The 26294-nt window shown below is 35.9% G+C and overlaps 2 protein-coding genes and 1 long non-coding RNA gene across 4 annotated transcripts; all 3 read left to right on the top strand.

The window, feature by feature from the left end:
- The first annotated feature begins 3539 nt into the window (after nucleotides 1–3539).
- Nucleotides 3540–19350, top strand: LOC113713570 (uncharacterized protein At4g08330, chloroplastic). The gene is made up of 2 exons (XM_027237323.2): nucleotides 3540–3879; nucleotides 18796–19350. The coding sequence occupies exons 1-2, from the start codon at nucleotides 3803–3805 to the stop codon at nucleotides 19178–19180; spliced, it is 462 nt and encodes a 153-aa protein (XP_027093124.2). The 5' UTR covers nucleotides 3540–3802; the 3' UTR covers nucleotides 19181–19350.
- LOC140016244 (uncharacterized) lies at nucleotides 10864–15765 on the top strand. Of its 2 annotated transcripts, XR_011822586.1 has the most exons (3): nucleotides 10864–11463; nucleotides 12825–12885; nucleotides 13616–15765. It is a non-coding gene; the product is annotated as an uncharacterized lncRNA (long non-coding RNA). The 2 variants fall into 2 exon arrangements; XR_011822585.1 differs by having other exon boundaries at nucleotides 10864–12885.
- Nucleotides 19351–25063: 5713 nt separating the features above from the next.
- Nucleotides 25064–26251, top strand: LOC113714143 (F-box protein At3g07870-like). The gene has a single exon (XM_027237939.1). The coding sequence runs from the start codon at nucleotides 25064–25066 to the stop codon at nucleotides 26249–26251; it is 1188 nt and encodes a 395-aa protein (XP_027093740.1).
- Nucleotides 26252–26294: the final 43 nt, after the last annotated feature.

Raw genomic sequence — 26294 nt, 5'->3', positions numbered from 1 at the left:
ATACATCAGTGCATGTTTTATGACAGTCAAATTTGATTAAAACTAGTTCAAGTTAAGGAGAAATTTAGATTTGACAATAATAAAAAAGATTGCAGATCTGAGAAATTTGATTTTAAATTTACAAAATCTCAACTTTCACAAAAAAAGATAAAAACTAAAATAACCCTCACAAGGAAAAACCCAAGAGAAAATAAAATTTTCACTAGAACAATTTATGGAAGAAAAAACTCTTATTAGGAGATTGTAAGAGAGAAGAATCTCTCACTAGGAAACCCTAAGAAAGAATTGATTCAAATAAGAGAAATTAAAAATTAGAGAGAGTTTTCCTTCTCATGGGGAAAAGACTAGATTTAGCCTCTCTCCCATGAGAGAGATGAAGGAAATTTTGACTGAGATACTTCTACATAGAGAGAGAAGAAAAGAGTTTTAAAGAGAAGGAGGAGACGCTCGAAAAAGAAAAACTTGCAAATTAAATAGAAAAAATCAGGTTACTCAACATCAAAAGTTTGACTAGATGAAACCTCAACTGATTTTAATTCAAATACTAGGGGAGGAGTGCTCGCGCATCGCGCTGGTGTTTGGTGCCTGTGGTTGAAGAAGGTTTTTTGGTTTGACAAATAATAATACATTGCGAGAATAGTACGTTGCGATAAATAATTAGAAGCAGGTATGATTATAAGACAAACAACATAAGAGTCTTCCAATATTAGAATTAGGAAGTTCTCGAACACAAATAATTAGATACAACAAGTTTCCAAAGGTATACGGACAAATATTTATGAAATTGTTTTAGGTAAAAACTACGAGATAGATAGCAGAGTAGGTTAAATAAGACATCATGTATGTCTACTTATTTAGTGATACGAATAGTAGTAAACTCATGTAGATGCTGTAATAAACAGCAGTCAGATGCATTGCTTCTTGGTGGTTTTTTCATTTTGGTCCCAACTTCAGCATCTACATGATGAGTGTAGAACATACATGATCGAGGGCCCTCCGCAACTTCCTGCTTCAACTACTATGACTGCTGAAGTTGAAAGTGGAGGCAACGCAGGGATGTTGGTGCCTTTTCTTGTCGGAGTAGCTACTCTTGGTGCTTTTGGCTTAAGGAAGCAAGTAAGCTGAAGGAGTTCTCTGGTGAAGGACTATGCGCTGCTAATGTCCACATTCAGTCGATCTTCAAGTGAGTGAGTCATTAACTTACCAATAGAAGGTGATTAAAGACAAGGTGTAGCAGAATGAAGAAACCATGGGACCAAAATGAAGCAGAGGCCAAGTGAAAGCCTCATCAAATCCCAAATTAAGTTAATAACCCTTGTAAAGATTGTCGGTCGGGCCCTCCGCAACTTCCTGCTTCAATGGGCGGTGATTGTTTCCATGCCTAGGATTTATGCAGTATAAGGGCATAAAAAAAATATCCCAATTCCAGAATATGAAAAGCTTGAAACTGAAGAAGGTGAAGAGGATGCATGGAAACAATTATAACCGACGCAACCGTTGGGCATTAACTTATCAACGTCTGGTTATTTAATTGAGGCTATAATGAGAAAGAAATGAATTGTTTCGGCCATAAGCTCGGATGAGAGGGGAAACGATGCGACATTCTGTTTCAGACAAAAGTTGCAAGAGAAACCCAATCCCCGAAGCTCAGGAGCCATTAGTAGGTTCACGTTTTTTGCCATTAAATTCAGGTATAAATGATAGAGAAGGACGTCTAAAAGGAGGTGCTTCCACACCTGAGCTCTAACCACGGTGACGGTTGAGCAAGGTTGGCCTTTCTTATTCCCTTTTACTTGTGGGTTTCCTATACAAGTGATTTTCAAGTTCAGTGATCATTAGTCAAACGGCGTACTTATGATGTGTGAAGGTTATTTCAGTAATGACCTATAGCTTGTAAAACACTATAGAATATTTTACATTTCCAAAAAGTCCCTGCCTGTGTGGTTAAAATGCAATCCCCTCTTTCACCAAAACTCAATCTTATATAATATAAGGATACAACCGAGCCAACCTTTAACAAATTTTGAAAGTCATTGAGAAATTAATCAAATTTCCAAGACATTCTAATGTTTAATCAACTCGAACAAAAAATGTAAACAGATCAAGTGTCTAAGTCCTGAGTTCAACCATTCTAACTGAGTCAAATTTCAAAACTTGCTTACAAAAAAAAAAAAAAAAAAAGGGAATGAAAAATAGCTTCTCCATCAAGTTCACCTTATTTTTCTTAACTTTAACAAATGTACCCGTCTTTAACTAAAGTTTATATTATTGCCGCCTTGGGGAAAAAAAACAACTAAAGTTTATACGGCTGGCTCAAAAAACAAAAAAAGGAGTTTATACAGTTGAATCTAGGCATTAGATTAACAGAACCAATGACTGGACCAAAATCATTGAAAAACACAAAACAAAAGTGCTTGAAGTAGGTGTATGCTTTATTTTTGTTGATTTTGGTCAATGTTTCCATTCTTAGTTTTTTTTTTTTTAATTTTTTCTAACAAGGAAGGGATGAGATTTAAAAAACGGCCAGGAGGGATTAGGAAAAGTAGGTGGGACGGGTTAAATCTACACCCCTCCGTACTAATTCCACACCCTATACATTTAATAGACATTAATGCTCTTAACTCTTATACATTAATTCAAAAATTTTTAAAGTATTTAAACTATCTTTCTACATAATGAAATTAAGGGCAATAATATACTTTCTAAAGAAAAAAAAATTATTTACCCTAATGTTTAATTAGTTCTATGGAGAAATTTCTTTACTTGTGATTTTTCATTCCAAAATTTATGTTTTTTTGAAGTTGTTTTTGCTATTTTTTCTTTCCTTTTATGATTTTACTACCTTTATTTTCTTGAATTGTTTTTGTTACTAAATTATGCATAATCAAATTGTAGATATTAGTATGAAGAAGTTGTTATGATTGCATGTTCGACCTTCAAAACTGCAGAGATTTTAATTTTATGGAATTGAAAATTATATATATATATATATATTGTTATTTACATGCTTGTTCGTAATTGAAAAATTTGGAATACTAAATTAGATTTTAAATTAAAAATTAATATTCTTAAGTGTTTGTAAAATATTTCAATATATTCTTTTGTACAATGTAAACATTTTATCGCACTTTTTTGTTTTATCAATATATGTTTCTTGAAACTACAAGAAGCATCAAATAAATCTAATGGGCGAGGGCCTATCTAATGAGTACATGAGATGTAAATTAGTATGGAGGGGTGTGAAAAGCCTCTCTCAAATTAGAATTGAGAACTTTTAATCCTTAAAATCTAAATTTTAATTATTAAATTGAAGTCTTCTTGAGTACGTCGCTCAACTAGTTAATTCAATCAAACTTTAACTATACAAACCACATATAACTCAACTCAAGTCTCTTCGAATATATCGCCCAACAAGTTAATTCAATCCAATTTTAACTACAGTAATTCAACTCAATCCAACTTTAACTACAGTAATTCAACTCAAGAATTAATAATAAGCTATCAATCCCTTTTGCCCCGCTCCCCACGTCCCACATCCCCTTCTAAACGGTGGAAAGAGCATTCAAAGCCCAAAACATGATGTAGTCAATTTGACCTCAGGACCCCACAACGCCAACTGCTATTCCTTTTCAGTTCATATCCAACTCCTCCTTACATGAGTACTGCAATCCGCTTTCTCCAAATCTTTTTTCAATAAAAATCACATATAATCCACTGTAACTATCAATTCTTCAGCTGAGTCAGCCTCTGATCAACTGAAACAAGAAACGAGAAATAAAACAAGAGGGACAGAAGTTCTTTTATGGAGACCACAAAGAGGTACCTAAACTATCACCAATCACCCTCCTTTGGCTCTTCCATGAGAGATGTCACTTACAGGTTCATACCCTTTTCTCTTTTCAGAAGATTTAATCTTTTTCTTTTATTTTGTTTTGTACCAGTCAATTGTAGGAGTTGATTATATGGTATTGAAGTTGGAGTTCTTGTTTCAGTTGTAGGTGCATTGTTTTTTAGGTTGTTTCAGCTGTTTAATGAGTTGTGAATTGATGCAAATTGCTTTTTCTTTTATTTTAATTTGACAGCCTTTTGTTCCTGCAGTTTTTATTTTTATATTTTTGTTGTTCTTTTTACAGTCCAATAAGCACTTCTAGCTATTCTTGGAAGCAAATTTATCACTGGTTGGGCTTGATTAAGTTGCCTAAATCGTCTGGATAAGTATCTATTTTCCTGTGATGTGATCATTTAATTTTGAAAATGTTCGAGACACAGTTTTCTGAGTCATCTGACAAAAGGTTGTTGCTTGTCATTGAATGCATTGTTTATCAGATGCAGACACGGGCTATTTGAAGATTCGGCATTGATTGGACAAATAATTGGAAATGGATTTGATTGATTTACTTACTAAACGCACTTTCAAGAATTGTTCTAAAAACTTTTAGTTGGTGATTTCAAAACTGTGACATTCTTTTACATCATCAATAATGGTTCTTCCTCAATTAGTTTCTATATAATGTGTTAGTCTATTGCCGTCCTTGGCTTTTAGTTGATTTGAAGTATTTTTAGTTATTACTTTTAGAAGTACTATTCTCATTTTACATTCTAGTTGATACTTTTGTGAAATGCCAGCGAGTTCCCGTAATTTATGCTCATCCTCCATGTTATATGTTCTCCTTTTACTCTCCTGTGTTTGTGATGAAAGGCTATCTTGGCCAGAGAATGGAATATTCTTGAAGTTTGGTCCTTGTAAAATTCTGAAACTTTAACATATTCCTGAGTTCATTCTTCCTTTGATGTTGTTTAACAACACCCAAGGGATGAAAATGATTTTGGAAGATGTAGGTGTAGGTATCTACCCTGAATATTTTCCAATTTTGGCTCAAGATCTTCTAATTCTGTAGAGTTCATTTCACTGTATCTTTAAGGAGTCCTACAATAGTTTTTCAATGAATCAGGTGGTGATGGAGCCTTAATGGTTCAAGTATCAGGTACAAGCTTGTCTGCCCATGGAGATTCTAAAGAAGTAGGAAGATACTGTTATGCTTGCTGTTATTGTGAAATTTCTTCTTTTGAACGCCCCATGTGTAACATCCCGAATATTAGGAGGTTGTTTGTGAAGAAAATATTAAAGTGTATTTCTTTGGGGTTTGATTTAAAACCTTATTTTGTTTTAAAAGACTAGAAACCCTAAAATTTTAGTCAAAAACCCTAGTTTACTTGCGACTAACCGGTTTTATTAAATGTCTCACATTTTAATAGAAACCCTAATTTTAATTTCTGAAATTGTAAAACCCTCACGGTTTCTTAAAAATGCTCTTTTATTTGGAAATTATTATTTATTAAAGCTCTACTATCTAATTATTCCATAATAAGTGCAAATGAATCTAGAAAGTAGGGTTTTACTCTTTGTTTTCAACATTTGAGCAAATTAGGGTTTTAGCGATTTTTCCGCCGGATGAATTTTCGGTACTGGTCAAGGATCAATTTGATGATTAAAAGTGACCTTTAAGTGAGAAATAATATGTGAATAGGAGCAATTATATAAGGTTAGTGAATGGGAAATAAAAACCCTAGTAAGGGTGTTTTTAAGAAAAACGGCGCGAACCGACGGGTCCCGCGCACTACCGATTGAACGCACCGTTTGACCACCATTTTTCTTACCAAACAAGCTTATTGACTTTTGCACAAAATATCTTCCTAATTTGAAGCTGGTTTGACCGAAATTATAAGGCTAGAAATGTAAGGGAAGAAAGAGAAAAATTTGTGGACAAGATTAGTCCAAGTGTTGGCCAAAAATTGTGGACACAATTAGCCTTAATCTTCTTACTTCCTTATAAGACAAGTTAAGCTCCATTTCCTTCATTTTTCTGCTCCATAACCGAAATAAGAGAGAGAGGGAAAGACCAAGAGAAAAACTTCTTCATTTCTTCTTGATTCAAGCTACAAAGTGAGAAATCCAAAGAACTAAACCGATTAATCTTGTCCTTGAGTGGTTAGTTAGTGTTTGGTGGTGAAAGTTTGGAAAGAGAAGGCTTGGGCTGCTCTTTGTAACCTCTATTCAAGGTAAGAGAGCTTATCTCTCTAAGTGTTGCTTTCAATTTTGTTAAATTAAGTTTAGTAGTTTGATTATAGTGGTGGAATCATGGATGATTAGCATGTTTTAGAGGTTTTTCCCCAATTTATTTGATGAACTAGGGCTTATGGAAATTCTGCCCAAATTGTTGTAAGATGCTTATATGTTGCAATTGAGGTTTCATAAGGTGTTGTGGGAGTGATTAGACCAAGAAATTAAGGAAAGTTCCACTAAAAACTAAAGATTTCAGATTTCTGGAAATTCTTGCTTACATTCTGTCCGAATTTTTATCTGTGTGTTAGAGGCCGAATTGGCCTTAGATCAAAGAAGAAAAGTTGTAGATAATGACATTTTATAGGTTCCTACAAAATTTCAGCTCAATCGGAGCAACGTAGGATGTGAAAAGTCCAAAATACCCTTACTGTTTTAAATATTTCCCAGCAGTCCGTTTCATCAGTTAAGTCCAGTTTATCACGTTTTTTGACTAGGAGCCGTACTGATTTAGCTCTGAGCCAAAACATGAAAGTTGTAGTGTTCTGAAGTAGCTTTAAAATGCCTCAAAGAACACCTGAATTGGACTTTTGTACACTGAGTTATGACCATTACAGTGTTCTGCGGTTAAACAGCCGACGAATTGGTTTCTGGTTTAGTAATTCGAGAATGTGAATGAGTTACATTAGGAACTGGACTAAGTGACCTTCATGAATGTTGTAGATCTGTGTCTTAGCTTCGAAACGGCATAGGTTTCGTTTTAAACTGATAAGCGTAGCCTCGGATATGTTATTTCCGCATTTGTACGTCAAATCTGTTTTGAACTAAATTGAATTTCTGCACCTGTACTTAATATGATTCTTGTTATTATGATATTGTGAGCCTATGGAACGGCTCTTGACATGAATTGCTGATTTATATAATGTTGGGTTGTGTTTGAGAAAAATAATGAAGCCTAAAAGGCTGGAAAATTAGGTAAACACAAAGGGCATGCTGCCCAAATTTACGCTCGAGGACTAGAAAACTATATTAGCGACTTGAGTGAAGGTTAAGTACTTATTACTTGAACTTGCGAGAACCTTGGCCACTATGTTTCTTGAGTGTTATACGTTAGGACTTGGCCGAACTTGTACCCTTGAGAAATGAAATAATGATTGCTCGAAGTACGTTTTCCTTGTACTTTCGACTCGCATGACAATTTCAAGTATAAATATTACAAAGTTTTATCATTGAAAAAGTGAGCAAGTATTTCACGAGTACTCTCCAAGTGAATTTCTATTTATTGATTCTTATTGAACAAAACGTCTAAGTTTCGAATCTTAATCATGTTTCAAAGTTCTCAAACTGAGTTTTATCGCAGATTTGGACTCCGAACCCGGAGTATAACCTGAAAGTGACCAGTAAAGGCACTATATCTTTTGGTGAGTGTTTTCAAATACCGAATTGAACTTGATACCTGAACTTGATACGTGACCAATATGATTACATGTTATATACGTGAATTGTTAGGGCAAGAGTGTACTTTATCGCACTTGCCCTTACGTGATATACTTGTTTATTGTTGCAATTGACTTGACATACTTGTTTATGATGCGCGCACTTCCTGGAATTCCAGAAACCCTGTGGCGAGTTACTCTAGTCGAGCCGGCAAGGGGCTTGGTCGATTGGGTAACGAACCCTGGGTCTCTTGTATTGTCGAGTGGAGTGATATCTCCTCGACTAATCGGTATACTCGAGTAGTACCACCCGTGTTTCTTGAGGATTTTGGGCCCAGTTGGGGGTTTGAACGGTGGACGGAGAGTCGTGTAAGTGGTGTTCTACTGGATTGGTTACTTACTTGAAAGTTGACGGAGTGTCAGCTACTACGTGATCAAGCTTCTGGTAATGCAATGGGAATTTGGCTCCTGAGAGCCATCCGTATCCTTATACTTTGGAGTGATTATTGTTTATTGGATTATTGTTTCTTTTGAAAAACTTCTACACTCGCTCATTTTGAGATTGCTACTTGACGTGTTATTGCTCACATTTATGAACTCTTCATGCTCGTTACTTTGCTATATCGAAAACTTGTACTTATAAATAATGGTCAATTTGCTATTTGGAACCTCACTGGGCTTTTAGCTCATTCCACTCCATTTGTTTTCCTTTCAGGGGTACGAGCGAGGTGTGAGATATGTAAAGTCTAACATAGACTAGTTGTTTTGACTTTTGACTTGTACTCGCGCTGTTACTCGAATAGAATGTTTTGTATTTGGATTGTATACGCCCTGAACCAGTTTGAGTATATTGAGGCTTTGTACCTCGATTTCTATCAATGTAAATTATAAGCTTGAATTGCGATGTTATTTATGGTCTATGGATGTCTGCACGTGATACGAGTGAATGAGTCCTGGCGAGAGCTGGGCAGGCGGTCCGCCGAACCCTCTGGTACGCCTTAGGGGGAGGTGGGGTCGTCACAGATGGTATCAGAGCTCCTATTGAGCTCGTGCCGGGAGAAGGTTCTCGGACTGTGGGGATTGACTTGTTAAGTATGGAACAATTGTCTATTGTTGGGAACCTTAGATATGTATGTTGGGTAGGAATCTCTAATACGGGTGATTTGCTCTTGAGCCTGGCCAGCTTGAGTGGTGAATTATCATATTTTCGGATTCTTGTCCCCGAATACCAAAGAGTGACATCTTTACGATCAGTTGAGATCTCGTGTAATATTCGGATAAGTTTGGATGGTGAAAACAAAGGCACAGGGAATGCGAGTAGTCTGGACTTGAAAAATATTGGAAATATTCATGGGATTTGGGATCCTTCTTATTCACGTTTTTCGAGCCTTGATTAAGTGTAGTGCCTGAGCGATACCTAGGGTTAATGCTCTATAAGCTATGTGACTTGTTTTGATCGAATGTGTTGTATTGCCTTGTTTTATGATTTAGAGGGGTTTATGATTTGCATTATTCTGTTTTGTGCTGTTGATATTTATATAGTTACTTAGTGGCTATATTCTATTATTGATTAGTTGGTTATATTGTTATAGTTGATTCGCTACGAACCATGGAGGGTAGAAGAAGTCAAGCTAGGGGAACTAATCGAGGACGCGGTCCTAGTCGTAGCCGTGGGGGTAGACAAGCCCAGGAACCGGTACGAGAATCGAGAGAGGAAAGAGAGGCAACGGTTGAGCCACAACCTGAACCCCAAGCTACAGGGGGAGATCAAGTGGCAACTGCCATCCAGCAAATGACTAATATTCTGGCCCGTTTAGTGGAACAACAGGGTCAAGCCCCTGTAAACCAACCTCGGGACCCCGATATGGGGCAGGATAGAGCTTTGGAGAGATTCCAAAAGTTCTCCCCACCCAAGTTTTTAGGAGGGCCAGACCCGTATGAGGCTGAGAAATGGCTGGAGGCCATGATAAATATTTTTGCTGCCCTAAACTATACGGAGGAGAGACAAGTCCAATTCGCTGTATTTCAATTCGAGGGGCCAGCTAGGGCCTGGTGGAATGTAGTGAGGGCCAAGTGGGAGAGAGAAGGAACTGCATGGACTTGGCTAAACTTTGTACGGGACTTCAACGAAAAATACCTTCCACCCATCGTCCAGGAGAAGAGAGAGGACGAATTCATTAAACTCCGTCAGGGGATGTTGAGTGTAACTGAGTATGAGACTCAGTTTACAAAGTTGTCCAAATTTGCTCCCGAACTGATAGCTACGGAACAAAGAAAAGTACGGAGGTTCATACAAGGACTGAACGTGGAGTTACAAGAAGCCTTAGCGGCGGTCCAAATTAATACATTCACAGAGGTTCTGGAGAAAGCCTTGAGGATAGAGACTGCTAGGGCACAAGTGAGAGCTTTCCATGCAAAAAGGAGAGGTGCGCCTGGTGGAAGTCAAAGGCAAGGACAAAGTGATTTAGATATGCCACCTTCTAAGTTAGGTCGAGAAGATGGTAGTGAGAAAATTTCAAGGACGGTTAAGGAAAGTACTCCAAGAGGAGCTTCGCGTGGCTGGGGCCAAGCAAGAGGTACCTCACAAGGAGGTCAGACCTCAGCCCCTCAAGTATCTTGTGGGTACTGTGGGAAGGCCAATCATGTGGAGAGTGATTGTTGGCGAAAAGCGGGAAAATGTTTATGGTGTGGTAGCACCGAGCACCAGCTTGCAACCTGTCCCCGTAGATCACGCCTAAACCCTGAACAAGCAAGTGTAGGAGGAACTAAGCCAAGAGTGCCGGCTAGAGCGTATGCCTTGAACCAACAGGCAGTACCTGAACCAACAGAGATAGTAGAAGGTACGATTCGTAATTTCTGTTGTTTAACTAAGTTTTGGCTATAGTGCGACCTGAGAGCCGGAAACGAATATATAAGGAAAATACCCTACGTTATTCGAAGTGCATGAATGAATTTCGAGGACGAAATTCTTTTAAGGAGGGGAGATTGTAACATCCCGAATATTAGGAGGTTGTTTGTGAAGAAAATATTAAAGTGTATTTCTTTGGGGTTTGATTTAAAACCTTATTTTGTTTTAAAAGACTAGAAACCCTAAAATTTTAGTCAAAAACCCTAGTTTACTTGCGACTAACCGGTTTTATTAAATGTCTCACATTTTAATAGAAACCCTAATTTTAATTTCTGAAATTGTAAAACCCTCACGGTTTCTTAAAAATGCTCTTTTATTTGGAAATTATTATTTATTAAAGCTCTACTATCTAATTATTCCATAATAAGTGCAAATGAATCTAGAAAGTAGGGTTTTACTCTTTGTTTTCAACATTTGAGCAAATTGGGGTTTTAGCGATTTTTCCGCCGGATGAATTTTCGGTACTGGTCAAGGATCAATTTGATGATTAAAAGTGACCTTTAAGTGAGAAATAATATGTGAATAGGAGCAATTATATAAGGTTAGTGAATGGGAAGTAAAAACCCTAGTAAGGGTGTTTTTAAGAAAAACGGCGCGAACCGACGGGTCCCGCGCACTACCGATTGAACGCACCGTTTGACCACCATTTTTCTTACCAAACAAGCTTATTGACTTTTGCACAAAATATCTTCCTAATTTGAAGCTGGTTTGACCGAAATTATAAGGCTAGAAATGTAAGGGAAGAAAGAGAAAAATTTGTGGACAAGATTAGTCCAAGTGTTGGCCAAAAATTGTGGACACAATTAGCCTTAATCTTCTTACTTCCTTATAAGACAAGTTAAGCTCCATTTCCTTCATTTTTCTGCTCCATAACCGAAATAAGAGAGAGAGGGAAAGACCAAGAGAAAAACTTCTTCATTTCTTCTTGATTCAAGCTACAAAGTGAGAAATCCAAAGAACTAAACCGATTAATCTTGTCCTTGAGTGGTTAGTTAGTGTTTGGTGGTGAAAGTTTGGAAAGAGAAGGCTTGGGCTGCTCTTTGTAACCTCTATTCAAGGTAAGAGAGCTTATCTCTCTAAGTGTTGCTTTCAATTTTGTTAAATTAAGTTTAGTAGTTTGATTATAGTGGTGGAATCATGGATGATTAGCATGTTTTAGAGGTTTTTCCCCAATTTATTTGATGAACTAGGGCTTATGGAAATTCTGCCCAAATTGTTGTAAGATGCTTATATGTTGCAATTGAGGTTTCATAAGGTGTTGTGGGAGTGATTAGACCAAGAAATTAAGGAAAGTTCCACTAAAAACTAAAGATTTCAGATTTCTGGAAATTCTTGCTTACATTCTGTCCGAATTTTTATCTGTGTGTTAGAGGCCGAATTGGCCTTAGATCAAAGAAGAAAAGTTGTAGATAATGACATTTTATAGGTTCCTACAAAATTTCAGCTCAATCGGAGCAACGTAGGATGTGAAAAGTCCAAAATACCCTTACTGTTTTAAATATTTCCCAGCAGTCCGTTTCATCAGTTAAGTCCAGTTTATCACGTTTTTTGACTAGGAGCCGTACTGATTTAGCTCTGAGCCAAAACATGAAAGTTGTAGTGTTCTGAAGTAGCTTTAAAATGCCTCAAAGAACACCTGAATTGGACTTTTGTACACTGAGTTATGACCATTACAGTGTTCTGCGGTTAAACAGCCGACGAATTGGTTTCTGGTTTAGTAATTCGAGAATGTGAATGAGTTACATTAGGAACTGGACTAAGTGACCTTCATGAATGTTGTAGATCTGTGTCTTAGCTTCGAAACGGCATAGGTTTCGTTTTAAACTGATAAGCGTAGCCTCGGATATGTTATTTCCGCATTTGTACGTCAAATCTGTTTTGAACTAAATTGAATTTCTGCACCTGTACTTAATATGATTCTTGTTATTATGATATTGTGAGCCTATGGAACGGCTCTTGACATGAATTGCTGATTTATATAATGTTGGGTTGTGTTTGAGAAAAATAATGAAGCCTAAAAGGCTGGAAAATTAGGTAAACACAAAGGGCATGCTGCCCAAATTTACGCTCGAGGACTAGAAAACTATATTAGCGACTTGAGTGAAGGTTAAGTACTTATTACTTGAACTTGCGAGAACCTTGGCCACTATGTTTCTTGAGTGTTATACGTTAGGACTTGGCCGAACTTGTACCCTTGAGAAATGAAATAATGATTGCTCGAAGTACGTTTTCCTTGTACTTTCGACTCGCATGACAATTTCAAGTATAAATATTACAAAGTTTTATCATTGAAAAAGTGAGCAAGTATTTCACGAGTACTCTCCAAGTGAATTTCTATTTATTGATTCTTATTGAACAAAACGTCTAAGTTTCGAATCTTAATCATGTTTCAAAGTTCTCAAACTGAGTTTTATCGCAGATTTGGACTCCGAACCCGGAGTATAACCTGAAAGTGACCAGTAAAGGCACTATATCTTTTGGTGAGTGTTTTCAAATACCGAATTGAACTTGATACCTGAACTTGATACGTGACCAATATGATTACATGTTATATACGTGAATTGTTAGGGCAAGAGTGTACTTTATCGCACTTGCCCTTACGTGATATACTTGTTTATTGTTGCAATTGACTTGACATACTTGTTTATGATGCGCGCACTTCCTGGAATTCCAGAAACCCTGTGGCGAGTTACTCTAGTCGAGCCGGCAAGGGGCTTGGTCGATTGGGTAACGAACCCTGGGTCTCTTGTATTGTCGAGTGGAGTGATATCTCCTCGACTAATCGGTATACTCGAGTAGTACCACCCGTGTTTCTTGAGGATTTTGGGCCCAGTTGGGGGTTTGAACGGTGGACGGAGAGTCGTGTAAGTGGTGTTCTACTGGATTGGTTACTTACTTGAAAGTTGACGGAGTGTCAGCTACTACGTGATCAAGCTTCTGGTAATGCAATGGGAATTTGGCTCCTGAGAGCCATCCGTATCCTTATACTTTGGAGTGATTATTGTTTATTGGATTATTGTTTCTTTTGAAAAACTTCTACACTCGTTCATTTTGAGATTGCTACTTGACGTGTTATTGCTCACATTTATGAACTCTTCATGCTCGTTACTTTGCTATATCGAAAACTTGTACTTATAAATAATGGTCAATTTGCTATTTGGAACCTCACTGGGCTTTTAGCTCATTCCACTCCATTTGTTTTCCTTTCAGGGGTACGAGCGAGGTGTGAGATATGTAAAGTCTAGCATAGACTAGTTGTTTTGACTTTTGACTTGTACTCGCGCTGTTACTCGAATAGAATGTTTTGTATTTGGATTGTATACGCCCTGAACCAGTTTGAGTATATTGAGGCTTTGTACCTCGATTTCTATCAATGTAAATTATAAGCTTGAATTGCGATGTTATTTATGGTCTATGGATGTCTGCACGTGATACGAGTGAATGAGTCCTGGCGAGAGCTGGGCAGGCGGTCCGCCGAACCCTCTGGTACGCCTTAGGGGGAGGTGGGGTCGTCACAGATGTCTAGATGTATATTCGTGCAAAGTATTCCCACGCTTCACTGCAGCAGCATTAATGGAATCCCTTGCATTTTTTCCAAGCTGCTCCTCTAGTTCCAGTGGCTAGGAAATGTACTAGCATATATTTGCTTAGCTCCATAGACAGTCTGACTTTGCAAGATCACTGTAAGCAAGCCAGTGCTGCCAAGCAGGAACGTTAGATTGGAACAATTATTGCAGTTTCCTGTATGTTTTACCAGGCCTTCCATTATAATCTAAGAGCATGGAGTGCAGAATTGGCTGAACTACCAATCATACTATATTCTTTTGACCACTTTTGACTTTTAACCCTATTAAAACTAAATGCCTGAGTTTCCAAGTTCCTTGCACAACATTTTAAATAAATTATTATAGTTGTCAAAGTTTACCATAAGTGGATGGTTTTCAGCCTGTGTAGAAGATAGGTGTTTATCGTGCTCTTAGTTGCTTGGGTCAACACTCAGCAGCCACTTGTTGAGGAAATATTTAATGCAATGCAATGGCTGTAAGTAAATGTGGAAGATTGTTTATCTGTTATTCCTGTTTAGATCTCAGCTTCTTCCCTACCTCTGAAGAACATTTGGTGTCTTACAATGGTTTTAGCTACAGACCTACACGTTGAAGGGTGTAATTTTGTTGTAGCTCTTAAGACTTCAGGTCCGTCCTACTTGAATTAGTTGACGTACTATAATAACTGTAAGCATGCTTTGGGATTATATCAAATGGCAGATCTAATTCCAGAGCAGCATGTAATTTCTGGCACCCTGGAGCCAAACGTTGATGTCTTTCCCTTAGTTGTTCACAGGATTAATTAAACCATGTGCAAGAGTTATGCTGGGAAAGCCTTGACAATGTTGGAGGCCTAAATTTATGATTTCAATTTTTCTCGTTGTAGCAATCTCATAGAAGTACTTCTCAAATGCCCAGCAAGAGTGGAGATTTCATGGAAAACCTCATAGGGTCAGCTAACAAGATCTTATTAAGCATTACTAATTTCCTCCAGAAACCTCATTTATAAGCAGACTGATGTTTTTAACTTCATTTACAGGAAGACTGGAGTTTTAAAAACTCATAATGTGTTTTACTTGGTGCTAGGCCTGGAAGCCTTTTAATTCTCAACCTGTTCAAATAATTGCTCATGATTTAAGTAATTATTCAATTAGTATGAGATGAGGTGTCACTCAACGCTATTGACAGCAGCAATTTTGAAGACCTTTCTAGTAGGCTTGAGACGTCGCTATTTTGGTGATATTGTACAGTTATTGACAATGCTGTTTTGGTGATATTGAGACGTCGCTATTCTGCTGTCAATGCTATTGACAACAGCAATTTTGTAAGACCTTTCTAGTAGGCTTGAGGTGTCGCTAGTTTGGTGATATTGTACTCATAAAGGTGGAGTTATTTGGAAGTTTATCTTTTTATATGTATGGGCATAAAATAAACACTTTTTGTCAAAATCTTGAGCACAAACAGGTAGAAATTTCTACAAAACCAAATTAGATTAGTGTGCACTGCCCATTAACAGGAAATGTACACAAGCTGTGAACATTAACCCCGTCAAAAGCTTTGTGAGCAATGTGGTTGGTGTGCTGTAGTTAGATAGCCACAATGCTTTTGGAGTTGTTGAGGGCAGATCTCCATCTTAGCCTCCTAATTGCGTATTTTTCTCTTCTGAAATTGATTCTTGAAGGATAAGGTTCTCCAACTTTTGAAGTTCCTTTTTCATTCATAAAAGGCCAAATTGATGTGGCTATACTGATGCTATTCTTTGTTTTTTAACCCTTCATCATTAGAAACCAACAGTTTACCCACTTAGATTCTGAACTAGAGAAGCAAGATAACAATAACAGATAAGAATCAATAAAACTACTAAATTAACTTTACTCTTTGTGGTAGCACATTAATGAGTGTCTGATTTTATCTTCTGGTTACAATTATAATGAAATAAACAAAAACAAGTGACTTGTGGTAACTGTAGTAATACTTTTGATTGTGCAAGTTCGATTAGGCTATGCATTAGTGCAGTATTGATGTTTTAAAGGTCTTTCCTATGTACAATTAGACTGAATGTGTTAGATGCCCTGAAATGGACGACTGGAGTAATTCCCTAGGTCTTGAAATGGAAAAAAGTTCTTCAATATCCAAGTTTTGTAATGGAAACTATGCCATCAATGCTAAGTTACCTTTACACATTGCAACTGATTTTGATAATGCCCTTAGCATTTGAATTTGTTGGTCTTATATTTCTGAGGGGTGAGTTGTGTTTTCCTACATGTTTTATTTGAGTGGTGCTCCTTCCTTGGTAAATTGCTCTATTGCTCTTGGGTCTTATTTCAGTGTTGCATGAATAAATTTGACTCATTAATTGTGTATTACATGGTTATATAGCCTATATTTTATGCAATGCTTCTTCTTCAATTCTGTAGTTTTGGATGTTGGGTTGAAATTTCGAGTCAAAGAGAGTAATGTGGTATATGGTAACAGAACAGTGGGTTCATATTAATCACACCCTGGGTTTACTTGGATGCACGCCTCACTCTTTGGAGATTGGTATTATACCAAACATGGAAACTGACTGTTCTTTCTGCAAAATAGTCCTCTTTAATTGATGAGTTAGATAACCTTTTATGTAGGTGTACAATGTATACGGCCGCTAGTTGGTATTGCGTAAATGTGAAGTAATATCTAGTTTACATGAGATTGACCACCTAATTCAAAGTTCTTTACTCTAAGCATTTGATTTCTAGAGTTAGTCACAAGGAACTATACTCTTAATAAAGCTTGAAGTAGACAAATTGCTCTAGCAACAAGGAAAGCTAACCTAGCTTGAAGTAGTCCATTGACCAATTACTCTCTAAGGCTTGGACTTTGTGGCACACTTTGCTTATGAATCTAAAGACTTTCGGTTCCGTGAAGATTGTGCAATTTTATTTCTTTCTGAGATGTAAACTCTGGATGGATCTTCTCATTTTTTATTTTTTCTTTAGGTCTAGACACATCTTTCACATGTCAAATATATACCCTTCAATGAGGAATGCGGCCTTAATTGAACTTAATGAAGACTGTTATATTTGCAAAGGTGGTAAATGTTTTTCACAGGGAGATTTTAGGAGTATAGGGATCGAATAAATGAATGTTAGATTCAATAACTTGTTACCAATTTTGTCAATTCTCTCTTTTACCAATATCACAGTTCTTCTAGATTTGTTTGAGGAATTTTGATTCGATTCCACATTTTCATTATCTTTTCTCTTGAAGAGTGAAACTGCAGATTGTGTTTTAACTTTTCTATTGCTTTTACTATGTTAGAAATCTTATTAAATTGATGAACTTCTCATGCTTGTAATAAAATTCTTATCAAAGAACTCAGCTTTGATACAGTTGCACCAATACCTGGTTCTTTCCACTATGATATTTCTTTCTTGATGCTTTATTTCTGCCTTGAAAATTGATTTTATCTCTTGCAAGCTCCAATTACACAATTAATACCACATGTATAGCTGTAAAGCTATTGTATCTTTCTTTCCCTTCTCAATGTCTGATAATGCTTCAATGAATGTCTGAAACAAAAAATAACTTTGAATTGGAATGCCTGATAGTGTCCTACAATTTTTTCTTCCTTTTTCTTATTGTTGACCTTTGAAATAATCATCTAGTCAAAGTAAAAAAACTTGGATAGAGGTTGAATATTTGTGTATGAGATAGTTCCTGCTATTGCTTCAATTTTTCATGTCTTTTCATTTTAGATGATGTATTTTGTACCAAGCTACTTTTTTCAACTTCTTGATATGATTTTTTGTTAGAGGAACTTTAATTTGACTTTCAAATCAAATTATATCTTTGAAAGAAATCCACACAAATTTGAAAGACATCCTACTTCCTACATGTCTTTCACGGTTAAAAAAGTGTCAAACATCTGTCTATGAGTGTTTGGATAATCTTGCTGTCAATTCACAACAGACATTTGAACTTGTTTTACTTGGGGTTATGCTGGTCAGTCAGAGGGGTATCTTAGCTGGGATTTAGGTTGGAGTGTGTCTTGTAGTGAGGAAAGAGAGAACTTATTCAAGGCTGTGGACATGCTATTAAGCACTTAGAGAAGTGCTGTGTAGATTGTGGCGAGAACTTGTTTATTTGATCAGTAGAGTAATAAGATGATGAGGTAGGTTAGCAGGCAACTATGCAACTTTGGGTTTTGAAAGGTCTAAAAATGAATATCTTATTTCGTGGGGAGAGCCATGTCAGGTACGTTGATCATATGGATGGGGAAAATCCTCCTTTGATCTGCAGTTACCAGAGTGCATGTGGACTTGTCAAACGTAAGAACTGTCAGTTGTAAGAATATCTTTAGGACCCAGCCTTTATGCTTGATGTTGGCTTTTTGAGCATGGGGTTAGAAACTTAGCATTTTGGAATGTCTGATTATGTCATTTTCTAAGAGAAGAACATCATGAAGCCCAATGGTGATTTCTGTCTGAAGCAAGACATGGTGGTGCACTTTTTGGAAGCTTCAAAATAAATCTATTTTAACATATGGAAACCTTGTAAATGTGTCTTATTTGAACCAATTTTTCCATTTGTTCTGTTTCTCTGGGTACTCTCCCTAATGGAATTTACTGTGTTTTCCTGAAATTTTTGTAGCCAATGTTGTATACACGTACATATAGTCCTGAAAGTGCTGAGGTTTGTAAGTATGGTGGTCTCTTTTATAGAATCGAAGATTCTGTTTTAAATGCAGCTGGAATTTGCTAGCATGCTTTTTTATTTTGTCCTTTCTTTCCTTTTCTTGAAAGTATTCCATGTCCTATCTGATGGTTTTCAAACATTGCACTTACAAGATAGTTTGTTGTGCAGCTGTGGCTCTTGTGGCTATGAGCTGAACTTGAGCTCTTCCAGCCGCAACACCTCCAAAATCGGATCAAAGTATGATAAATCCATAAAGAAAGGGATAATATCCTTCTTCTACATCGATGAATCCAGATTTACTCAAGTTGAAGTGTTAAAATGTGTACCCAACTTTATCTTCAAGCACTCATGGGGTTTGCTCCACCGGAAAACGAAACTGTTGTGCCGGAACTGTGGTAATCACATTGGAGATGCTTATGAAGATAATGCTGCTCTTGTAACAAACGAATCGGATTTTTCCTCCAACAGTGAAAGCTCTAGCCAAAGAAAGTATGACATCAGAATCCGCTGCTTGCAACCATCTTCAGCTCAAGCTGTTACTCCTGTTTTGTGATGTATGTTCTCACAAATTCGCGTAAATCTGTACAGTGGGAAACCCTTCTCTTATTCTGCAGTTTGTACACATTTTTGTCAGGCAACATTTTATATATCAGTTTCTGTATATTCGTTGACAATTGTTTAACGTATAAAAGCACAGCAAAACTCATGAGTTTTTTGGGATTCCGTATTTAATTGTACTTGTCCCTTTGCATGTTTTGTTGTATAAATTACATTTAAGTTGAAAAAACTTCATTTGACATGCATTTTGCAGAGTTGAATTATATGGTAATCTTTTTGAAAATTTCACAAAAGTATGGCTATCAAATTAAGTTTTAGGTTGTCCTTTTCTTCATGTTCATAACACAGGTACAATAATATGTCTATAAAAACTCAACAGCTCCTGAAATTGGGCAAATATAGTTATTCCACTAGCAATGTGGTAACTTGAGGGGGTCAGGTGCTGGGCAGATTCAAGATTTAGTATGCCTGTATAAACTCAAAAAACACCTGTTACGTTGTGTTTAGCACAGTTTTAGTTTTGCTGAATACTGCATGGTGGCACCAATTTTAGTGGGCACACACCAATGGCAGCAAGCTTTGGACATGTTTTTCAGTCCCTTCCCACTCTTCTCACCCTCAACTACTAGGCTTTTTTTTTTTTTTTTTTAAACCTCCCACCGATCCATACAACCCTTCTCACCCTTAATTGTAAAATCTAGGATTTAAACCCTGAATCTAACAGTGGGAGAGCTCTGAGAGTCCTCTCCTAACCATTAGGTTAACCCAAATGGTCGTCTATATACTATTCAATTTGGATCCCTTGAATCTAATAGTGGGAGAGCTCTAAGAGTCATCTCCTAACCATTAGGTTAATCCAAATGATTGTCTGTATACTATTTAATTTGGATGCATGACAACTAATGTCAATATGATTTTTAATCCAAATTCTGCACACGTACCTCGCATTCAAACCCGATAGTGTATGAACTATTAGATTGATCCTATTTTCATATAGTCTACTTAATCATGAAAATTTTCTTCAAATTTGTTGTAACCTAGCTCTAGTATTTGATTTTAAAAAAAAAAAGATCATTAACAGCAAGTAACGGTATTGTGGAACATCTTGCAACAAAGAGAACACAATCAATGACCTTGTGAGAAAACTTGACAATGTGACAACGATGTTTCCCATTTGTTAAATTGAAAAATAGGCAAAAAATCTGGATGTCCCTCGAATCTTTCCAACTATTAAGTGCATATTTTTGCTCCTTAAACTTATAAAAGGACACTTCACTCTTCATAAGGTAATGTTTCCCATTTATTAAATTGCAAAATGGGCAAAAAAAAAAAAAAAAATCTGTTTGGCACTAAAATTATTAGACTGATCGACTTTTAGCCCTCTAACTTTAAGTAAATATTTCCTTAGACCCAAAGAGTTGTTTCTCGGAATGATTGCTAGTGTGGAGTTAGTTGTTGTCGAAAGAACTTCCTTTTTAACTTTCACAATTCAAATTCTGAAAAATTAGAGTAAGATGATGTAAAATAAACAAGGGACTAATGGTTAAAGTTGAAACATTAGGAGTACTCAATTCTAATTCCCCTTCCCCTCTTCACTTCTTAAATCCCATCCTTCTCCTGCTAGGATTTTTTTTTTTTTTTTCAAAAACAAGGAATAGAAATAAAAAGAATGAAAATTATGCTTCGCCTTTTCAAAGATGGCAAATATTCAGGCACCGGAAAATCCAATTACGCGTCCCAAACACTTTAAAGATCTTGAAAATGTATAATAATTTAAAGAGGAAAGAAAATTAAATGAAATGAATGTATTAGTTATTGAAGTTTAAAGTAAAACTAATTTTTAAAGATTTTATCCAGTTGATTTTTTGAAATTTTTGGTTCAGATATAACCCAACTTTTTTAAAGATCTTGAAAATGTATAATAATTTGAAGAGGAAAGAAAATTAAATGAATGAAATGTATTAGTTATTGAATTTTAAAGTAAAACAAATTTTTAAAGATTTTATCCGGTTGACTTTTTGAAATTTTTGGTTCCGGTATAACCCGTCTTATTTCTTAAGCACTTGAGAGAATTTTGTTTAGCTTCAAGTTTCAAATCATGGAAAAATCTAAGCTAGTAAGACAATATATTTTATTCAAGAAAAAGCTATAATTCTATCGAAATCATAATTTGGATTGAATGAAGAAATTGAGAAGGTCCCAAGATTTAACTTATTAATATGGATCTTAGGTAGGTGATCGTAAGATTTTTGGTTCAACTCTCACTTCCGCATGAGGTGTGGAGTCTTCCTTCTTAATAATAATAATAATAAAGGATAGTCTACAAAAAAAAAAATCAAATCTGTAATCAAACCGCAGAAGATCCATAATGCCTTCAAATCTGTCATCTAGCTCTAATTACCAATGTTTTAAAAACCGGACCGTTAATCGAACCGGTGAAGTGAAAGGGTCGAGATTCAACCGGTCGGACCGGTTCAACCTCGGTTCAATGAATTTTTTAAAAAATAATTTATATAAATATATATGTGCACAAAATAAGACATGTAATGGATAATTTAATACTTTATATGATGAAAAGTTTACTATTTTTGAATAACTTGGATTTTTAAAAATAAATTTTTTAAATTATAAGTTAAAACAAATAAATTTCATCTCAATTTCAATTATATCTACCAAAAAAATCTTAAATATAATCCAAAAATATCACAATATTTGAAATTATACAAAATTCACGTCTATGAGAATTTAGACATTGTGAACTTAAATTTTAATTTACATTTTGGAATTTAAATTTACAATTTAAAAAAGGAAATTTGGAGTTTGAAGAAAATCAAGAGAATTGAAAATAGAAATGCAAATTTGATAAGAAACAAAAAATTAGATAAAAGTGAGTGGTTGTGGTATTAAATAAATTGGGTTAAAGAAAAATAATTCTTTTTTAACTTTTTTAAATTTAATGGACAAAAACAAAATTAAAATATGGAAGAAAACATCAATAAATTAAAAATAAAGAGGTTTGATTAAAAAATGAGTGGCAAAAGAAAAGATGATAGAGAGAGAGTGTGTGTATGTGTGTGTGTGTGTTGAAGATTAAAAAGAAAGAGTCATGAAAGGATGATATTTTGTAAAAAAAATGGAACAAAAGAAATATGAGTATTTGTTTTATATAAATAAGTTATCAAAAAAAATTAATAAGATGTGATAGTGCAACGGTTACTACATTGGTCTTTTATTACAAAGGTCTTGAGTTCGAATCTTGATAACTACATTTTGCAAAAAAAAAAAAAAAAAAACTAAAAAACCGGAAATAACCGGTTCAAATCCGGTTCAGCGGTTTAGCGGTCCGACCGGTTTTGATCGGTTTCTTGACAAAGTCAAACCTGGCATTGAACCGGACCGGAGCCATGGCCGGTTCGCGATTCAACCGGTCGAACCGGCCGGTCTGGTCCGGTTTTCAAAACACTGCTAATTACTGATGAACTTAGACTTATCATGCCTACTTTTTTTTTTCCTTCTGAGTAAAACAACAAGCAATGGTGCTGTGAAACATCATCTTGCAGCGCAAGGAATAAAATTAATTAGAGAACGACTTTGTTTGAAAGCTTCCCGTTTCTTAATAGCTAAGCACAAAAGTCAAGGTCATTAGTTAATGCATGAGAAAACTTTTCATGAGGTGGACTAATTATTTGATCATTAGACAATAGACATTCTTCCACGGAGCAAAGTAACTACAAGTTTGAATTTTTTTTTCTTTTTCTGGCATTTTGAACTTTTGGAAGGTAAACCAATCTCTGAATTTTCTCCCATACTAGGAAAGGATTGAAGTAATAAGGGTAATCCAATCTTTTGCTGGTCCTTTTGTGCCTTCTAGACAAAACTACTTCAGTAAAGTAAAGAGGCTAACATATATGTTTTTTTTTTATTTAAACCTTTTTTAGTGTAAGGGGGAGGGCTACTTCGAGTCCTCCTACTTACACTCTTTTCTCTCGAATCACCCAAGTTATTTTTTTCCTAGTTTACGATATATGTTTAAAAAATTTTACTGTAAAATTTTTTGTTGTAAAATATCTTTATTTGCACTATTTGTGAGGTGATTTTCTAAATATGACTGAAAAATGACAAAACGGGCTGTGACCAATCACTAGTGAAAGGGGAGAGGTGGCGGCCGACTGGCCTGCGGAGGGCCTTGTGTGGTGTGGCAGGGGCTGGGGAGCTATGGAAGAGAGGGGAGGTGGGAGGGAAAGGAGGGGGAAGGTTGTGGGGAAAGGTGGGATTGGTGATAGGGTTACTATATATGTGTGTTTCATAAATAGAAAGTTCTTTATATATAGGTGCAAAACAGAGCAATATTTTTGGAAAATCTTCAAATGCAAATAGGGCCATGTTGTGGAACAATACTATAGAGATATTAATAGTTGTTCGATCATATTTTCTTTTAACTTTTGCAAATTAAATATATTCAAAGTTCAAATTTCTGTAGATGAAGTATAACATGTAGATTAAGAGAAGGCATTGAAAAAAAAGAATTTATGCTTTCACTTTTCAAATATGAGGCACCTGAACGTGTAATATATTACTAATTCGGTCTGTCTAACTAGTGTTCTTAATATATATTTTAAGTGTCATATTTTTGGAAATGTAATATTAATGAAAGAAAATAAATAAATACAAGGGGAGTAGGGAAGATTAAATAGGGAAAGTATATACATATGAGAGAGGGTAATAAATGTTAGTATGTATGTAAGTATGTATGTATGTATTTGTGTGTATATATATATATATATATTAGATAAATTAGGTGAGTATTAGATGTGTTAACGAGTATTCTATGGATATCCGTTAGACCCTTATAATTTGCTCGGACGGAATGGAGGCTTATAGTACCATATTACTCTATTGGATTGATTGAGTTTAAAAATAAATGAAATGCTGCCATTAGTATAAAGTAATAATTTAAAATTGTATTTTTTTCTTAACAAATGAGTTTTTTGGGTGTTTGTCTAAAACTTTACTATAACTTACTGTAGAAATTGTAGGAAAAATTTTTGAAATGTGTACATTTTTGAATATTTTGAAATGTATAATTTAAAAACTTTTAAAAATGTTTTAAGGTTACTGTAATTAAAGTTGTAAAAAAACTTGTAGCAAAATAAACTTAGCCAAAAACTTATTTGCCAAACAGCTATTAGGATTTCTATACACAATTTGCTATGTAGATGGAAACAACCACACTTATAACTAAATTTGGTACCATAGCGGTTGCACCTGGAACTGCACCATGTATTTAGTGGTCGAGATATTCTCTGTAGTTCCAAAGAAATAGGATCCCTTATAACTATTCTTGCTTCAGATTCGATTTAATTTCACTGTTTCAAACTACTAACAATCGGGGCTTTTTGAAAAGTGCTAATTGTGCACATTATAAAAAATTTTAAATTAGAAAGAAAAATGTCATTAAAATTTCCTTTTTTTTTATCTTTTTTGTAGTTGATATAATTACCTATATTTGAGTGAAATGTTTTATTTCTATTGAAGAACTTCTACATTTCTATGTTCTTCTAGCAATCTGTTCGTCCAACCTTACTGCGTATAACGTTCAATACTTCAAATTAATTTAAAATTGTCGTTCAAACAGGAACGCAAGCCACAATTGACTTTTCAACAGCAAGTGGTCCGAACTCGAAAGACTCGTTTACTAATCCACTTACCATGGAAAATTAAATTCCTTGAAATGCATCTACGACTTTTTTTAATGGACATTATAAATTGCTTCTCCTGATCAAAGAAGACCCAAGCCACAATTTTGAGCTACTCTGCTTTGAATTTCATGGGACTGTCCCATTGCAGATCGAGTCACAACAAGAAGAAAGACTACAAAATGGTACCAGTGAATGATGAGGATAACATGTTGCTGAATCTGCCATCGCATATTATCATCGACATCCTTTCCAGACTGTCCACCAAAACTCTCTCCAGATGCCGCTGCGTTTGCAAGGTCTGGCAGAAGTTGCTTTCAGAGCCCGAGTTTTCCAGTTTTCGCATCTTAAGACCACCTACTACCAGCCTTATGATACATAAGAACTCCGATTCTTCCTTCAACCTGCTGGAATTTGAAGATGAGCCTAACTACCACGACTTTTACTGCGTACCAGGGACAAAATTCGAGCAGCCACCCAAAGGTCTGAGACAGAATTGTATGTCCATATTCGGTTCTGTCGAGGGATTGATTTCTTTTCATGAGTTTGGTTTCCAGAATCCAGATACAGTTTACATATGGAATCCGGCTACGCAAGAGTCCATCACTATTCAGAGCGCTGGAGGTGTAATGGAATTTCCTAATGTAACGAGCTATGGATTCGGATTAAGCTCGAAAACTGGAGAGTACAAGGTGGTTAGGATTTACCAAGAAGTTTTGGAGGAGAATTTGTTGCATGTAACCAGATCTGATTGTCATGTTTACACACTTGGATCGCAAGGGTGTTGGAGATACACGGGGCACGCCCCATTCCTCTATAGTTGTCGAGCGAACGGAGTTTTTCTGAATGGTAATCTGCATTGGTTGATTCGTGATCCTGATGCCAAGGAATTCATTTCTCGTTTCGATCTAGACAAGGAGTCATTTCAGCCCTTTCCAGCTCCTCCTGAATTGGACGAACTAAATCTTGATAGCTTGGAGCTTTACCAAGATTGTCTGAGCGTGTGTGACAACACTTCAGACTGTGATATAGTCATTTGGGTGATGAAGGAATATGGAGTCAAGAAATCGTGGTTTAAGCAGTTTGTTATCAACAAGCATCCTATTGATCTGGTTGGTCAATACTATGAAGTTGTTCGGATTCTAAAAGTTTTCATGGATGGAGAGATTTTGCTGATGTGGAGGGATGATCTGTTGATTTCATTTAACTCTAAGACTAATTCTTTGCAACGTATTGACATGAACAGATTCATATGTGCACCCAATGAAAGTGATGAAGAGCGCTTTCCTTGCATTGAAGCAGTCAATTATGCTTCGAGCTTTCTTTCCTTGAGGAGATTTGAAGTGGAGATGGTCGAAAACACTTTTTAAATTTGAAGTCTACATGTATTTGGGTGATGAATGAGTATGTTAA

The sequence above is a fragment of the Coffea arabica genome, chromosome 10c, assembly GCF_036785885.1.
Source record: "Coffea arabica cultivar ET-39 chromosome 10c, Coffea Arabica ET-39 HiFi, whole genome shotgun sequence".
Taxonomy (NCBI): Eukaryota; Viridiplantae; Streptophyta; class Magnoliopsida; order Gentianales; family Rubiaceae; genus Coffea; species Coffea arabica.
Note: the sequence above shows the minus strand (reverse complement) of the source record. Positions and strands in the feature narration are given on the sequence as shown.

Coding starts and splice junctions, on each gene's coding strand:
- LOC113713570 (XM_027237323.2), top strand. CDS start 3,803: ATGGAGACCACAAAGAGGTACCTAAACTATCACCAATCACCCTCCTTT. Junction 3,880..18,795: donor ATGAGAGATGTCACTTACAG/GTTCATACCCTT, acceptor TTTGTTGTGCAG/CTGTGGCTCTTGTGGCTATG.
- LOC113714143 (XM_027237939.1), top strand. CDS start 25,064: ATGGTACCAGTGAATGATGAGGATAACATGTTGCTGAATCTGCCATCG.